The sequence below is a fragment of the Lichenostomus cassidix genome, chromosome 7 (genome assembly GCF_008360975.1).
Source record: "Lichenostomus cassidix isolate B80296 chromosome 7, HeHo_3.0, whole genome shotgun sequence".
NCBI classification, from domain to species: domain Eukaryota; kingdom Metazoa; phylum Chordata; class Aves; order Passeriformes; family Meliphagidae; genus Lichenostomus; species Lichenostomus cassidix.
In genome coordinates this window covers 6,235,963-6,254,495 of record NC_139488.1, presented here as the reverse complement: position 1 = coordinate 6,254,495, position 18,533 = coordinate 6,235,963, and the positions used below count along the sequence as shown (strand labels likewise).

Sequence of the window (18,533 nt, the reverse complement as noted above, 5' to 3'; positions counted from 1 at the left end):
CCTGGCCCCTGCTTTACTCCCAGTGCCAACATGCCTACGTAGGGGTGCTGAGTAGGTCCCTCAATACCCACATAACCAACACCTTACACTGCTTTATACTCTAACGGCATCCCGTGCTGCTCCAGTTCTGGCAACTCCTTGTTTTAACAACATTGTTCACTTAGCTTTGTTTAGGGAGTTAAAACAGCTCAGCACAGGATGAGCACAGGAGGTGGCAAAAGTGGCTGCAGCAGTAAGAAATTTAAACCCTGGGTGCTATTTTTCCTCCTCAGACTAAAACCCTTTCTTTGATGAAAAATGCCTCTTTCCATTCCAATTACCCCTCTAAAGTCTTCTAGGTGTACAAATAGACCTAATCTTCTATGCCAAAACTTATCCTACTTACTCTTTTCCCACCAGACAGCCTAACCAATTGTACTAGCATGTTCTTAGTTCAAATCCATGTTCCTCAGTTGTGTTCTTCCTTAAGATAATCAGTTTCCTTCTTGAACATGTAAACAACACTTTGTTAGAGCTGGTGTCCCTCTCCTGTCCTTCCAACAGCTGAGCAAAAGCTTTTTGCCTCAATAAGGAGCAAGACATGACCTCCTCACTCACTCGCATATTTCAGGCTGCAGTGTGATGGCAAGTGTAAGGTGCAATGTAAGGCAATCAGGACATTAATGCACCCACACCTAATACAGGTCAGCTAAATGGGTTACGTGTACATAGCTCATTACTCACTCTTGACTAAAATTAGACATGAAGGGATGACAAAAGGTTTAGAATGACTAATCCCCAGCCTCCTCTTTGCATGCAGACTGGAAGAACTATGCTGTTCCCTTGGATAACTCTTATTTCCCCTTCATTTCACTTTCTGAATTGTTTTTGTTAACTGAAGCAATATCTATTCCAGTTCTAGCGTCAAAGGATCTTTAGAGCTACACTCTGGGAAACAAAGCATCCAAACCTTCAATTCTGGTTTGCTTTCTTTTAAGAAGGAATGCACAAAATTACTAGGCTTGAAATTTAACATCACTTAAAATATGTGTTCTGTGAATACTCAGCCTTCCATGAAAATAAAAATCCAATACACTAAAAATGCAGGCAATAGGAATGCTAATTAATTTTACCAAAGCTTTTTGAACTAAAGAAAACAGGGAAATACCTTTGAACAATTCAAGCTAGTCCATTAAAAAAATTGACCATCTATTGACCATCACCTCATACAACAGTGCCATCACTGTTCCATGTGCCCAAAACTACAGGCATGTGCTAGAAGGCAAAATAACAAATAACTCAGCCCACTTACCAATTTTCATATCGAATGTCCAGGCAGGTACAGCATCTCCTGATTTTACAGTAGTCATGGGAAGAGGAAGTGTAACCTGAATGGGACCATTTATGTTCAATTCTTTTCCAGCCAAAAGAACATTTACACATATGGCAGCAAGAGGAGTCAATTCCATGCTTTTGAAACCTGAAGGTGAGAAATATCTTGTAATTCTCCAATCATAGTTTGTTTTTTTTTAAATAAATTAACAATTAAGCTGCTAAAGGCAAGTCCTCATCCACATCCAGCTACACAGACAGCTGTCACCAAATTGAAATAAAAGTCAGCATTACTTTTCTTCCAGACTTTTAATAACTTATGGTTAAAATAAAACACAGTCATTTCTATAACAGTGCTGTAAGAGAAACAGTTTTGCAGCATCCAAGTTCTGTGCTGACTGCTGAACTAATGATGAGGCAAAACCTCTTTTTGGGTGAGGGAAGAAGGGTTTTTCTCCTCAGATAATCAGATTACAAAACATCTAACTTATCTGAACTATAGATAATACAAAAATTGTGGTATAATCACAATCTACGTAACATTGAATCCAACTTAAGGCATTTGGAACTTCTCCTGTAAGGATCGGTTTCCTAATTTTGTGGCTATAATTAACTGAATAGTTAATCATGAGGCTTGTCAAAGCACTTAGAGAAAAGGGTGCATTTACAAAGCAGCCTGAAAGTTTGTTTCCTTTGTTTTCCTTTCACCAGTTTGCAGTGCTCCAGAATGCCTGATATGACAGGATGGTGAGAGAAGCTGAAACAGAATTAGTAAGTAGCAGAATAATGTTAAATCCTTGCAGACTGTTAGAAGCTGGTTGTAAGAGAGCTCCTGGCACATCAGATATCAATTAGCTTCCACCTGCCCTAAAAGGAAGCCTATTCCTTCAGGGCTATATGAATAATTTAAAACACATGCCAGACAGATTGAAGGGAAAACTCAAAGAGGATAAACACTGCTTATTCTCTCTTATGCATCTTCCCTTCTGCTTTCCATTCCAGGAGGTGAAACATAGATAAGAAAGATTTTAAAATATCTATGTCAAAATATCAATACATATATGATGCCTTTAATGGAGTGAAAATTAAAGAATAGAGCATGACGAGTTTAAATAAGCTATGTAGTGCCTTCTTCATGCACCACAATGAATTCAAGAGCCTCATGGCTTCAGATCCACTGGGAATAGAATGAAAAGAACAAAAGAAAGTTCAACTGCACACAGTACAACCTACCAGACATTACTGTACTTATGGAAATTAAAAAAATATCTGATAGAATGACAAATTAAAAAATCCAGTGGTATAAGAGCAGAGTTATGACTCATGAACCCCCTTACTGCTTCTCCAGAGAATCAGATGCACAGAAAACACTGTAATAATTGTGCTCTGTAACACAGTGACCACTTGGTCCCAAACTTGCCCAGACTGACTGTGAGCCAAGCAGGAGATTCCATACAAGCTTCATAAACGGTGTAATGCCCTAGAACCAATCACTCCAGTGAAAATGCAGAAAACCCCACAGCTGTAGGCAACTGCTGCTGTTTCACTGATTTCTTTAGCTTCACCTACTTTACAGCCTGGCCAGCACTGCATTCTTAAGGTGTTTACTAAACCAATTCCACAGTCTCATGAAATCCCGAACATATATATATATATATATATATATATATATATGTAAAAAGCAGTATTTCAGTACAGCAAGATTTGTTACGTTTTCAAACTGCATGGACCAAAAAAGAGTAACACTGATTACTCACCTGATGTGTTTATAGCTTACTGCTATGAAACAAAGCTTTGTGATGCAATACAGTGGAAGAAGGTTCAGCCCTCTTTAATTAAGCCTATGTTTTTCTGAAACACTGTGCACTCATATGCATTATAATATTATAATCCTTTTTTACGAGAATTCTTAACCAACATATTCACATACCTGATTTATTTAGAATAATTCCTGTTGTATAGAGAAAGCTGTCCACTTTTAAAAACTGCTCTGGCACTGTCAGATAGGCTGTAACATTTGCAATATGATTTGTTGGAAGCTTTAATAAAGATTTTGGAAACTGAACACTCGGTTGAGATTTGGCATCTGTAAAAGAGTAATATTTTATCTTAGCCACAGTAAAACAGACAAACAGTGTTCTCATTACTCTTCAGAAATCCACTTAGCATACCAACCTGTTTTCACCCATTTTCTCCATGATTTGTATATTTCCAGTCTTGCACTTATCACAGCCCCTAATACAGCTACATAATTAACAGAAACTCTGGCTTTGAGTAGATAGGTATTACATGAGAATAAGAAGATGCTGAATTTTTTCCGTGTGTGTACAGATGGCTATCACAAAGTGTTTCATTACAGTCTGCATACACAGAACTTACCAGACAGTTTTCCAGTAATTAAGACAGTATCTTCAAACAGCCATATATTAGCTTGACTTTGTGGGAATAATGAGAGCGTCACGGACGAGTATACTGTGGAAAATGATAATATCTGTTACACTGTGCAACCAAAACAAATCCTCTAAGGTCTCCAAATCCAAAGGAATATTGAACAGAGCAGTTAATAAAGCAGAGAGCACATGAAGACTAAATAAATTACTCGTGTTATCCAGAGCAGCCCTTTTAGTGTTTAGGCAGAGAGACCTCTGTTGAATGTTTGCTACTGTTTTAAATCTTCTATGGATAAAGAAGTGTCTAGAATTCTTAAAAGTCTCTTTAAAAAAAACCATCATGTGCCTTTTTAAAGAGCATGCAGTAGTTAAACAAGAGAACCTGTGAGGAAACACTGCTGAAAGGGAGCTGTAACAACAGGTTATGCCTGTCACAGAGGACAAAAAGCATCGGCACTCCAGGAATCACTCAGGTCAACAAGATTTTTGTCAGAACACATTAACAGCTCTTTGCTAAATCTAGGCAAAACAAAATCTAAGAATTCACTGTGTGTCACTACATAACCTACTTGGATTTTAAAAGGGCTATTTTCTGTTTTAGAGTAATCAGAATTTTGACAGGTTTAACAGACCGTTCACCCTTAGATCTGCACTGACAGGCACCACCTCCCTGGACTGATTTCACTGAGTCGTGTTCAGCTGACAGCAACTAGCCAGACAGCTTAGGAGAGAAATTTAATGAGTGCCAGATACAGTTTAATAATAGGACTGTAAGGTGCTTACGTACTTGGCATTCTCGCAGTCTTCCAAGGCAAAGGTGTCAGCAGGTAGCCATCCTTGTATGAGACAATAGTTAAGCTTAAGCCCAGTTTGTAGGGGACTTTTATTAACACTGCTCCATTGTTTCCAGTCAGGGTGGAATTTGTCATGGTGTAGTTAACAAACACCTCTACCACTGCTTGTTGCAGATACTGATGGCTGATGATGTCATTTACTTGAACTTTTAGGGTAAAAACAGATCCTATGGACAAAAACAAAAACCAGGAGGTCATAATGACACGTCGCAACTAAGCACCATGAATTTGTAAAGAAGTTCTACAGTTCAGGTCTTTGTTATTCATCCGTGATACAGTGGATCTCTATCTCTGGCCAAAGGCAGGAGTAACCATGCAATTGTATGCCCCAGGGAAGGGGCACATAAGATGGGGCACAAAGGTGTCAAAAAGTATTTATCATACTCAGCAAATATAATACCAATGTAGTTAAAAGAAAGCAAAGCAACAAACAAAACCAAAATCACAAAGCAATTCTTCCCCTTTTTCTTAAAGCTTGAAGAATGCACCTGTGACAATGGGAGACTTAATATGCTCTGCAATATCACACTGGTAATACAGATGGTCTTGTTCTCCAAGTGTAACCCTTGGCTTTGGACACATATTTCAAGATATACCTTGAGTTTCTAAAAGCAGAGAACCTGATGTCTACAGACAGAGGGACAACACATTTATATTTACATGTGTAAAATTATTATAAAGCAACAAAATGCATCCAGACACTGTTTTAAACAACCATTTCCTACACTGGGCTACTTTTCTCCTTCCTAAACTGCAACTTCTAAATAGTATTTCTCTACTGCTAATTAGAGGATCTGATAGTCCATATCATACCCAGTGTCTTGCAGAGATCACAATTAGAGTGACTGGGCATTGTGTTGAAAATAATAAATCCACTTGAAAAATAGTCCCAAGGTGCTCTGAATCACATTCAATTTCCCTCCAACCCTGATTGCAAATAAACCATTAGGGAGTCTTTTCACAGTATGTGAAAAGGGACAGAATTCCACCTTATTTCCAGAATGCTATTAAGTTATTGTTATAAAATAAATTATCTATGGACCCCTGTCAAAAATATTTTAAATAACATCAATTTTCCAGTATTTTGGTTACAGACATTCTACTATTCATTACCACTGCACTACTTGATATCCTAATACTTTCAAATACATTCATTATGAATATGCATTTCTATTTAGGTCAAATGTCAAGTTCAGTTATTTGAAATGTATCTACCTAAAATCATAGTTCAATTTCGTTATGTTGTCCCCACTATAACTGAGATTGACATTGCACCAAGAGATTACTGCCACTGACCTTGATTTAAACGAATAGGCTTTGAGGAGCTGAGGGCAATCCATAAAAAAAACCCAGTATGAAGTCAAGATGCCCAAGTTGGGCCTCTCTGAAATAAGTTTTTATTTAGATCTATTGTATGCATGGAGCATACCATATATTCATGCAAAAAAATTACCTGCACACAGCAAAAGCTACGCTGGCCTCAATTTATTACTGTTTACCACATACACAGCAAAAATTACCAGCTGTGCCAGATTGATTCTCTGCAGTGTTATACAAAAATCTACATCTCCTTGAGCAAATTAATACATACTTTCAGAAAAATAAAAAATACCCCAGTGGTACTCAAACATATTTGACAGAATTAAACAGAAAATGCACGCTAATCTTAGAACAATGTCATCTGAGTTGGTTTTTTTCCTTACATAAGATATTGCGAGAATAAAATTGCTTTGAATTGCTGTGCTAGAGGGGTTTTAAATCATGTAATGATTGGGGGAAAAAAAAATTATGTCATGTCAGCAAATTATGGGCTCCAAACAGCTCCTCCAGGCATTGATCCAGTTACACACATACTAGCATCATTCCAGTGGCTGCCAAAACTTGAAAAACAGGTCATTTGCCCCTGGCCAATGACTAGTTAAAAGGCTACAGAGGAGAGGAGACAGGCTGTGTACAATATTATTATCCAGTAATAATTTGGAAGTCAGGAGTATGTCACGAAATGGTATTCAAAAGTAAGCAATTCAAGGGTACAGAATTCCAGCTTATGCCAGTAACAACCAATACCAGAAATGCCTGTTATAAACTGGTATTTTAACAGTTGGAATCAGGTCAGGAGAAAAAGAGACTAGTTTTACCAACTGAAATAAGCATAAAAAATTAAAGTGTACTCATAAAGACATATTCTTTCAATCATTTCATACTTTTAATGAGTATTTTCCATTTTCTGCTGACAAAAAGCCTAACAAGAGGACACAGGAGTGGGGGCAAGTGCTGTGGTCATCCTCCAGCTGTTAGTAAATTCAAAGGTTGTTTTGTACAAAACTATTTCTTCCTCTCACCTCCAACCTCACTTTCTTAGAACCTCTGGGTTCAAAAAAAACCCCAAAGCACTGTAAAACTGTAGAAAGCTGTGCTGTTTTCACTCTCTCATGGTGAACTGACAAACATCACTGACTGTTTCTAGCCATGCTCAACTTTGATCACTTCCTTCTCCTGTGGGTATAGAATTTGCCAGGGCATTTCCCCGAAGTGATGCTCTGCCTGAAGGGGTGTTGAGGAGACACAGAGGCGAGGCTGGAAATGTGGATTGAAATGCAGGGGGGGTTGCTGAGACAAAGCCTCGGAGGAGGCCCCAGCTCTGTGTCTGTCACACACAGGCAGCAGTTTCTGCAGTGAGGAGAGCTCACTTCATGCCCCTGAATATGCAGACAGATTAGAGGAGACTCAATCCCTGGCTCTCAGTGCCTGTGGCCTCATCTTTTGTGCTAAAGCAAGAGTCTTCCTGACAAGAGGAAGTCTCCTGATGGGCAGGGAGTTGTGCCCTGCCTGCACTTGGATTCTCTAATACCAACTAGAATGTACTCTGCCAACAAGTCACTTGAAATTCCTGTGCACTGATTTTTGGAGAGACTTTTTAAAAAAAATTCATCTTTCCACTCTTGAACAGTAACAGCACAGAAGACACAAGGACACATCTTTAAGCCTCCATCCAAATGCTTCAAATGAAATGAAATGTTAGCATGTTAAAAAAGGGCCAGAATCCAGCAGTAACAGCAATCTTCCACTCGCCCAGCCACATTCACCACAGTTTTGCAGAGCAGTTGTTGCAGCCTAGTTAAATGCAGAACAATCACAAGGCCCTAGGAGCTCAGACTGTGTGTGCAGTTCTGGTCCTACAGCCCTGATCTGTATCTTTCCAACCCTGACATCCCCAGAACAACTCCCTCCTCAATCCAACCCCCTCATAAGCCTCACATGCATTTAATGTGCAAATTTAACACAGATTTAATGGCATTCTGTTATTAGCAATGTCATAGTAACAACCAGGACACCTAATTTGCAAAGAAAATACTGCTTTTCTTATAAATACCCTAATTTACAAGTCTTTAAGGACACTTTTAAGTCTCAACTATGATGGAAACTGTGGTAGGATATTTTTATCACAATAAATACACTGGAAAAAAATATTCAGATAAAAAAAAATGAATGGTTGGTTAAGTTTTTATCAAAACCAAAGCTTAAAACTTAAACAATGGATGAACCTTGTGCTTTTTTCTGGTCAGTGACACATGCCAAACACAAGTGGGTCAGCTGTATCTCAGTATTAAACAGATTTGACAGAACTCCGACAATTAGAAGAAAGAACTCAGTCCTTGCTAATTTGATTTGTGCTGCCTCAGAGGAAGGGTTTCCTCTCTCGGCAGCTCCACTGGAAATGCCAACTCCTACAGCATTAAAATGTTTCTGTAAATTTCTAACAAATGCAGCAGTTATTCAGACAAAAGGAAACAAAGCCTTCTACCACATTTAGCTATTTCAGAAATGTCCTGGCCAGTGAAATGACACCTCATTTCTTTGAGAAACAACATCTAATGCCTGGAATTTGACTTCACACCACTGTGCTAACTAAGAAATTGTATCACAGAATCAAGCCAAAGAACTGCTTGGAATTAAAAGCTGGGTACAAATGTAACACTGCAAAAAAGTCTCATTTATGGTCCATGTAATTTGTTCTTAATTCTGACCTGCAGATAAGCATGTCATCTGGTTACCATTAGTGTGAGATTTAATTAACATGATCAAGGCCAGAGCCCTTAGAGGCACCAATATATTCCAAACCACACACATCATTAACTGAGATATGGTGGTGAACACACACACACACACAGGGCACTGGCCAGGAAGAATTCCTATACATTCTGCAACCCAGCCCTAAGTTCCTTTCCCTATTTATCACCAAGAGGTTCTGCATCTGGAAGGAGGAAGTTACTCCTCTCAAATACATGGACAACTACCCAGTTAAGCAATTATTTTATGGGGTGAACAGTAACCACAACTAAATTATCCATTCAGTTCCTTCCTTCAGAGGAGATTTCTCTCATCCTTGCCTAGAAATGTTTAAGCCCAAGCCAGAAAAGGCACACACTGATAGTTTTATGGCAACTGCCTGTAGAGCACAACCAGGCCAGAGAAAACCTGGGCTGCGCCATTTGCTTGGTCTTAGCTGACTGAACAACCCTTTTTCCATCTTTTACATTCATAGAACACCATATTTTTTGTCTTAACACAATCAGGGACATGGAAGGTGCACTGATCTGTAAAGAAAAAATGTGTAATAAGAATATGGGGTTTTCCTAGACATCCAGTATTGCAATGGATATTGCCATGGGGGTGGAAATCAATGACACATATAATCTGCACAGCCAACACACATCTGGCTTCAGTGGAAAAAAGGTCATATACAAGCATTCCTCCTGCCCATAAACACCAATCATTCCTTCTTAAAATTTCCTTAAAACAACAGTAATACCAGTGACCAACTACAAAAGCACAGACTGAAAAAGTAAAAGCCCATTGCAGCTTCAGTCCATAAAAACCCCTGCCCATGAGGGGAACTGTGGCAGCACCTGAGTGCTGTGGGCTGATTTAGTGCTGCCCAAGCCCCCTCCCCACAGCACTCCATCCCTCTGTGGGTACCTTTGTGCTGCACTGAGGCACAAAGCACTGACACAGGAGCGAGCTTTCTGCCTTGCACTGTGCATTAAAATGACATAGGAGGTGACCCCTAAACTCCTGTGACTATTTTATGGGTGTGTTGTGACAGTTCTTGTCACACACTGGGGTGAGCTCTCTGCCCGGTTTTCAATTATGCCTCTCATAGCTATCAAATAACCTGCAAATCTAATTAATAACCTCTACAGCCAAATGTGGGCTTCATTTGTTAGCTATCAGTGTTCTTTTATCCTGTCATACTCCATGCAGTAATTTATAGACCATAGTACAAATGGGGATATACACATATAAAGATCTCTCTAACTCTACACAAATCATTCTATCTATTCCAAATTGGGAACAGAATATGTCATTTAAAAACTAATTACGTGATGCTTTATAAGGACGTTTATATGCTATTTATATGCTGCTGCTCTGATTTAAAACAGTAGCAGAAAATAGATAGCAGAAAATTATTTTTCCTCCCTAAAATGGAACAGGAATACTACTAAAATAAAAAATACACCACAAGCGTTTTTCCCTGTGCAATTTTAACTTTGTCTTTATTAATTAGTTATAAGTACAATCTGCATATTATATTTTAAACAACCTATGACTGAATTGAGGAGCAAAGACACTCACACTGTTCACAAAACGTCTGAGAAAAGTCAGCAAATACCTAACCAGCTGTAAAAATCAATTCCTCAGGAAAAGAGAACCTTAAATTTAGATAGGAACAACGTGTTTAGGACAACAACTATAATCATTCCACCTGGCTGCAAAAAGAAAACACTCCGAACTTGACAACTACTGACAGATTCACTCTTGCACTTAGCAGGAGGTTAGGTTTGCACTGCCCCTCTCCAGAATCACTCTGGGAGTTAAAACTTTCCAGCCAGGGACCCAACAGTAACCCCAAAGTGACTGGTAAAGAACGGGGGTAGATAAGGACAAGCACAGGCTGCAGCAATTGCTAAAAATTGCCTTGCTTGGGTTGATCTTTAGGCAAAATGGCAGCATTATGGCTCCAATTTTAAAGCAATTACAGGCTGCTCCTTGAAATGCCCTTTGGAGAAAAGATATTGATGTTTTACTGCTCCATGTCAGGGGCGCTGGGCATTTCTGTTCAACTACAGACACTGACAGAAAACTCCTTTTAGACAACACAAAGATGTTGTAAAAAAAAAAAAATTAAACTGGAGCCCAGAGCTAATCAGCATTTGCTACATTTGTATATGAAGAGCCAATCCACATAATCTGAGCAGTACAGTTCTGTAGCTCCACACTCCCTTAAAATATTTTAATGCAAAATCGAATATTAGGATGGATATTTAAAAGAAGAGCTTTGGCAAAAATCTCTGCAGTGACACAGAACACATCACCAATTTCCAAGGACAAAGCAGCAAAACAGGGTCTGGGAAAGTAGGACACCACAGTATTCCCATTGCCCTATTTCTGGTCAACCAATTTCCACAGAGGGCATCAACAAAATCTCAATTATGAGGGAGCGAAGGGTTGAGATCCTGGGGGTGAACAGGCAGTGCCTTTCTCAAAGAGAAAGGCTGTTACAGTAATTTTACAGGAGACAGTTTAACCCAATCTAGTCAGATCTTGGTGTCTCCACCAAGCTGGTGCTTCACGGCCAAGAAAAACTGCAACAGATTAGAAATTAAAAACAATTCAACACACTGTCACCTAAGCTTTGTCAGGATGAACTAAGCTTTTGCTGGGAAAAAAAAAATTATATTCTGATTGCTTTTCAAACAAATTCCTTTATATTTGCTTCAAATAAAGCATTGTTTCAGACACAGAGAAACATTTCCTTATTTCACTAGCACAGCTGGGTTAGGCACATGCAGACCACAGTGCCAGAATTGTCAAGCATCTGTACATGGGTAAGAAGAAATGGAAATTATTTACTAGGAGCTCATTCATGTCAATGCATGCATCGTTTCAGCACACACTGCAGTCTTCAGGTGACCCTTCCTCCAAAAGCAGAGCTTGAGAACACATTTCACACATCATTCTGACTCCTCAGTTCCTCACCAAGGCGAGGCTGCATCTCTTCAAACAACTGGATAGGTGTGCTCTAAAGAGCTGAACAAAACAACAGTGCAGGAGGACATGTAAACCCAACAATCTGCTGTCATCTCAAACAGAAATACACCTGCTTTTTGCTCATTCAGTGTGTTCTGAAAATTCCCTTTCCTACTCCCTATTTCCCTGGGCCTTTCATACTGTCCTCTTTCCTTCACAGAGCTCTGCTCAGTCTCCTTCCTCCCAGAATTCAATCCATCCCGGAGTAATGATGACTCCCTGTAATATTTCAGCCTGTGAGATCACTGATCATGAAAAAAGACCAATTCTTCTAAAGATGAGGTTTTTTGCAAGCCTCACACTAAAAAGAGTGATAAATGAATTACACGAAATTAAATGCATTGAATCAAACCCATCAGGATGAGCACTTTAAAGGGACATTTCTAATCTCTCAGACTGAAGAACTGGCAGGGATTTGCCTCTGGGAAATTAGCATGATCCAGAGAAAACGTCAAGATTCTAAGTAAATTAGTAGGTCAAAGACTAATTATTCATTTAGTTCAAAACAGAATCCAAATTCAGTTTCATATTACAATAAAACTGTATCAGACAATGAAGAAGAAGAGAAGCTGACTGTCTACTGACATACTGGAGCAAGTGTTTAAGATAAGAACAAAGCCTCTTTCTCTTAAAGTGATTTTGATAGGAAACAAAAGTAAATAAATAAAGAAAAAGCTCAACACACTAAAGAAATAGAATGTTTGTCTCAGTCATACCTTTTTTCCCAGCAAAAGTATTCACAGACTGGGCAGCATTTCCTTACACAGAATTAACACTGCATTTTCCTGATGCTCTCACCAAAAAAAGTTTGTTTCACTTCAGCAGGATAATTATTTTCTTTCACTTGAACAGAATATTGTTTTCCCTTTATCCAAACATATTTCAGGGGTTTATATTTTGTATGGATGTGTGTGCATATGTAAATACAAATCTTAAGCAAACAAGACAAAAAAGATGTTTGTTTTTTCAGAGAAAGGTAAAGAAAGCTGCGAAACATTCTTAATAGAAATTTCATCCTCAAATATTTGTTGAAAAATATTAATTTATGCCTCATTAGTACTTAGCCACTGAAAGAATTTCCACAGCAGTCAATAGCCATTATGTCAGTGTAAACCAATAAATTGTTCTCCCCACAACTTTGGGAATCAGTTCCTCCAAATTCAGAAGCAACTTAGAAGAAAAAATGAAATTTAAGCAGAACTAAATATGGCCAATATTCAACACTGGCAAACTCGAGCTGCCACACTGTGATGTGCTATTTGCCCAGCATAAGGTAATTTTTCCCAGCTGAGAAAGACTTGAGACACTCCTAGCACTTCCCAACAGACATTCTGATCTCAGCTAGCTCGTTCTGTGACACACAGCTCAGGCAGGGACTGCAGCACTACCTGGAGTTCATATTAAAACAAAAAACAAAAACAAAACCACACACACATACACAACCCCTTTAAAAAATGCAAACTTTTAATGCTTGCAATTATTTTAATGGATTTGGATTACTTTATAGTCTGGATGGTCTCAGTATCCAAAATCTGTATGATTGAGTAGGCAAATTGTCATTTTAACTTTATCAATTTGAAGATCTGTTGTATATGTATATAAGAGGATCTGATGAGTTTTTTAAATAAATAAATGGAAATAACCCTCTTCTACAACCAGCAGCTGTGTTCTACTATTAGAAGGGGTTTTTGCTCTTCCAAGATCTCAGGCCAGATGCATAAACAAACTGGATAAGCATGATAATCATTCCACAAATTTTAAAGAAATTAAGGAACCAAATATCAAAGAAATTAAAGTCCTGCAAAATCAATAAAATAAACCAGATGATCATAGGCTGTATGCCTAATGATTACTGCTGCATAATCAATAAACACCTTCCTGGAATGATCCTGCTTGTACGAGGTGCAGCAGAATGTCATCAGGCTAATCCATAAAGCTGCTAACGACTCACTCTGCTATCCAGTGGGAACACAGCCCCAAGCACTTTGAAGTGCTCCTGGTAAGATGGAGAAAATAGCAAGAAAATTCCCTGTTATATATTTTTGTGGGCTACCTAAGCAGGAGCCATGAAATTCAGATAGGAAAGCTGCCATGAAGGTTATATGGGATTTTTTTTTCCTGTATTCCTTTAACGCTGCATGGCATACATATTTAAAAAATTCACTGGAATTAAGTGCATAGCATGTACTGCTGCAAGGTACTCATTTTTTTCACCATTAGATGCCTTTTCTTCACAAATTAAAATCAGACTGTTTCATCATCCAAGGCAGAACATGAGAACTCGCAGGACACAATAAACCTATGAGAATTACAATTACCATAGCAACTTTGCATTTTGATTTGCTGCTATTTTGTTGAATCAGCCAGCCTGGTTCTCAGAACTGTGGTTACTATGGAAGACTGAGGCAGAAATTCACCTTCCTGGGGCAAGGGAGATAGACAGCAGACAAGATGAAATGCTGCAGTCTGCAGAGATTCACTTATTTAGGATTCATTTATTTTAAATATCGTCTTCTGTAATTTGAGATAAGTGAGATAAATTATTAATATTACAAGAATAAAATCTTAAATAGAACTTATCTTTCAAATTAAGACCAATTTGCAAGTGAAAGAGATTTAAAGGAGCAAGTAAATACTAGCAAGGGTTCCTGAAACCCACAAAATAAAACAGCTTTGCTCAGGCATTTCAGAGGCCATTACAAGATTTCTTTTTCATTTCAGTTTACTCACTGGCTAAACCTGTAATGATGGTCCATTTTTTTTATCACTGCCAGTATCATTTTACCTTGCATCAGAGTTGAGGGAATGAAAATACTAAAATTTCACATTTGGTTACAGAATACTGGGGGGAAAGTGCAAAGGGAAATATTAAAATCTTCATAATACTCTATTTTAAATATGCTACCATAAACTCTACATTATATTCAAGAAAAATGGGCAAGTGCCTGTTAGGGGATAAACCAACAACATGTATTTGCCACTCATGAACTTTACAATTAAACCTTCATCCTTTAAACAGAAACAATAACTCAGTCAGCAGCAGCCTCTTGACAAAATGAGATCATTTCTTATAGAGCATTTATAGTGATTTGTCAAACCTACCCTCTAACAGTCAATATGCTTGGGCAGAAAGAATATTCCAGTATCCTTGCAGTATAAATCATCTCTTTTTTTTCCTAATGGGTTAAGTTCAGTACTTATTTGTAGAAGTCCTAGTGGTGACTAGTGAGCAATTAGGGGAAAAAAATCTGTGCAATTTCAAATATCCCCTTTTTCTGACAGATGGAGGAAAAAAAAATCACAGGAAAACAAAGTAGCACCCTGTTTAAACATGACATTTAATGCTGTGAAACCCTAAGACAGATATGAATCCACAAATTCTGTGGCACAATAAAACCCACAAAACAGAAATCCAGACATCAGTGCATGTTACTCACTAATTGCAAAGGACAACTAGTGTTGCATTCAGAGACATTTTTCAATAACACACTGGTCACTCCTCTTGTCTGAAAATACTTTTCTTCCCCTAAAGCTGCAAAATCTCATATTACTCCTTAAAGAAAGATATTTGCAATGCTCCGGCAATGTCTATCTTTCACCTGCAGGAGAAGATCCTCTAATCCCTTGGAAGAAGGCCACTGTATAAAGGCATATATGGAGAAAATGGAATTTAGAGTTTGCAGGACAACATTTCCTAAGGGTAGCTCTGTACACCTGGAATGGGAAATTTTTATTGCAAGGGTTAGGGAATCCATACTGAAGCAACAAAACAGGAGCACCCAACAAGCTACAGTCTCTTTCATAGAAAAATTTTCATTAAAGTTGAGTTTCATAAAGCGAGTGATCAAAAAATCACAAACAACAATGAACGCAACATCAGGTATTAGAAATGATTGCAGATTCCTACTTACTTTAAGTAAGTCATATTCCTCAGATTCCATGACAAGAGTTTAAAAAAAAAGAAAAGTTCTGTCAAATCAGATCACAGGCTAAAGCAAAACAGTGGAATCAAGACTGCACCACAACCAAACTCCTCTGCATGCATGGATGCCATCCAGGTAAGTGTCAGTGCTGAACGTATTGATGATTCAGCCACTGCTGCCCGGAATCATTACTGCCTGTCTCCAGCTCCTGATGGATCAAGTGCTCCTGGAGCCAGCTGAACCCCCAGCTGTGCTGTCTCCAGCACAAACACTAGCTCTCCCTTCTCAGCAGGTGCCCCAAGTCCTGCAAGGAGTCATTGGAAAACAAATTAGCACCGTGGAAACCTTTCCAGGATGATGGAAATTGTTTTATTGATGCTGAGACCAAGAATGGGGCAGTAAACACTTCCCTCTTCCCCCCCAATACTCAAGATTCATTCAGCCCCTCTGACATTGGGCCAGCTGGACTGGGGGGAAACAAATCTACTCAGGTATTTCTGCGACAGTGTGTTCCATGGAACACTGGAGAATCCAGCAGGCAGACTTGTCGAGGGACAGGTTTTCTCTACTGTGCTTAGGAAAAAACACAAAAGGGGGAAAAGGAACCTGACAACTAATTAAGAGGCAAACAGCCATGACAGTTTCTTTTGCCCAACGCTGCACCCAAACTATGCAGGGTCTCACAAATGTTTTGCTGGGTCTCTATTCTGTTGAATTTAATTAGAGGATTTTCTCAACATCAGTGGTCCATAATCCAAAGAAAATGTCTACTGCAGCCCAGTGAGAGTAAGTTTTCTCTTTTGCTCTCAGAAGCAATGGAATAAAGTCCTGTGATATCTATCACAAGCCATAATTCATGTTATTAACAGCTTTTATTGTTGCAAACACACAATCCACCGGAATCCTGCATTTACCCAAAATAAAACTACTCATTTCTCCTGTTCAGTCACTTAATGAAATGCTTCAAAACAGAGGAAAAATGTTTTCCACAATTACATGAAAAAACATTTTATAATTCCATTAGAGTCTATAATAGGTGGAGAGGGCAAGCACCTCCTTTTTCATCCAGCCCAAGGGCCAATATTTGAAATATCTTGCCGTCATTGACCTTCTCTCCAGTTGAGCTCACATTAGCACATAGAAATTATCAGCCAGATTTGCTACCTCACAGAACATAACTTCCACGAGAATGTTCCAATCAGTTTCATTTGGGAGCCTTGCCCATACAGAGTCATTAATAATAAATAGATTTGGTGTCTTGCCAGGTTTCATAACCATGCTACACACTAGTATCTGTTTCAACAGACACTGAGCCAACTGTTTGCATCATATTTATGAAACAGCCCCGAATCTGCAGCAGAGGATGTAACTCCACTTTCTTCCAAAAGAAGTAAATCTAGCTTGATGTTTTGCTAGGAGTGGATCATCCTGTGATAATTTGGAGCTCACAACCTGATGCAAATTCCCTGCTTCATTATGGAAATAGGGTGAAAATATACACTTTATCTTGCATGGCCTTACTCGATAACACTTGCAGTAAATGAAAACAGTAATACCAATGATTCTGAAAGTAAAATCAGTTTGAGTAATGAAAGGGTTGCTCAGACCTGAAACTAAAATAACCTACAACACAAACCCTGAAAGCTACACGCACACTCCAGTGGGAAAGTTCAATTGCTGAATAGAAGTAAAAGATTCATGAGACATAAAAAAAAAAAAAAAAGTATGTTGAACACAAGAAAACACTTCAGAAGAGGCAGATGAACTATTAAGAGCCACAGTGAAACAAGCAAAGAAAAACACCAAAACAAACAAAACCCACCTAAATGGGAGCACTGTGCTCCAAAATAAGCTGCATAATGAGTCAGTGTTCAATTGATCTGCCTGTAACCACACTGTGTTTAGTAAAAGTGCCCAAGCCAACACTCAGGCTGAAGCCCTCATTAATCGAACGACACTCCACAGACCTGAGAGCACTTTTGGGGTGCAGTGGTCACATCAATAATGCCTTTCAACCACAGTGTGCTGGGGACTTGTTGAAGTGCCTCTGAGATTCTCTATTTTTCTGCTTCATGACCCCCTAATGCACATGGCTCAATATGTGCCTCACACTCATAAGCACTGTATCATGTTCAACACACAAAAAACCCCAACATTCCCCACCACAGCTATTTGGCCACCATTTGCAGCTTAACTTACTATAGCTGCCAGAAGTTCAAGCAAGACCCACACCAAAACCACCAGATTTTTCTAAATGGGACAAGGAAAATCAGATGGTCAAGGGATAAGATTTTTTTTCCTTGCTCTCTAACCCACCTCAAACTACAATTTATTTCAGGTAATTTCAATAAGAGGCCACCTCTTGCCTCTTCCCCTGGTAGAACTGCAGTTTTTTAGGTTCCTGGCACTATCAACAGTCACTGCAGAATGCTGGAGAAAGTGTCATGTGGGAAGTCCAGCAGGAGGAACTGACTGTGTAACCCACCTCCTTCATCTCTCTCCCCATTGTGACAACTGTGCCCTGAAGTCTGACTTCTTTCAGACAGCAGAGACTCTCTTCGAGTCCCCATGATGAAGCATAATCAGGGAAGAGCAAGAAGGACGAGAAACTGAGGGGGAAGAACAGGATTCATGCCTGCCCTTGGTGAGCCTTAGGGAGCTCTGCACACACAGACAGGCAAGAACATCACTGCCCAGGCCTGTCAGCCCCAGCAGGGCACACAGGATGGCTGCCAGCAGCTACAGCAGACAAAGCCACACATCACCAGGGCCATGGCAAGCAAGTGCCATCAGCTGCAGACCTGCCACTGTGGTGTTTGCAAGAACCACAGTATGGTCACACTCAGGGCACACAGAGTCATTGGGAAGGTCAAAGCAGCTGAGATAGGAGGAGATTTTCTTCACATCATCAACAAACAACTGACAGCTGCTTGTGAAGTTCATAGCATATGATTTCTGTGCAG

At 39.1% G+C, this 18,533-nt stretch overlaps 1 protein-coding gene across 1 annotated transcript in view; it reads right to left on the bottom strand.

Moving 5' to 3' along the window:
• The window catches only part of FAM171B (family with sequence similarity 171 member B), a 36,083-nt gene that overhangs the window by 10,638 nt on the left and 6,912 nt on the right, over positions 1-18,533 (bottom strand). Inside the window, exons 2-5 of the mRNA XM_085065965.1 lie at positions 4,489-4,722; positions 3,691-3,783; positions 3,242-3,397; positions 1,292-1,459 (exon numbers count right to left, since the gene is read on the bottom strand). Of these exons, the coding sequence (XP_084922091.1) occupies positions 1,292-1,459; positions 3,242-3,397; positions 3,691-3,783; positions 4,489-4,722 (651 nt within the window). The remainder of the gene's footprint in view (positions 1-1,291; positions 1,460-3,241; positions 3,398-3,690; positions 3,784-4,488; positions 4,723-18,533) is intronic.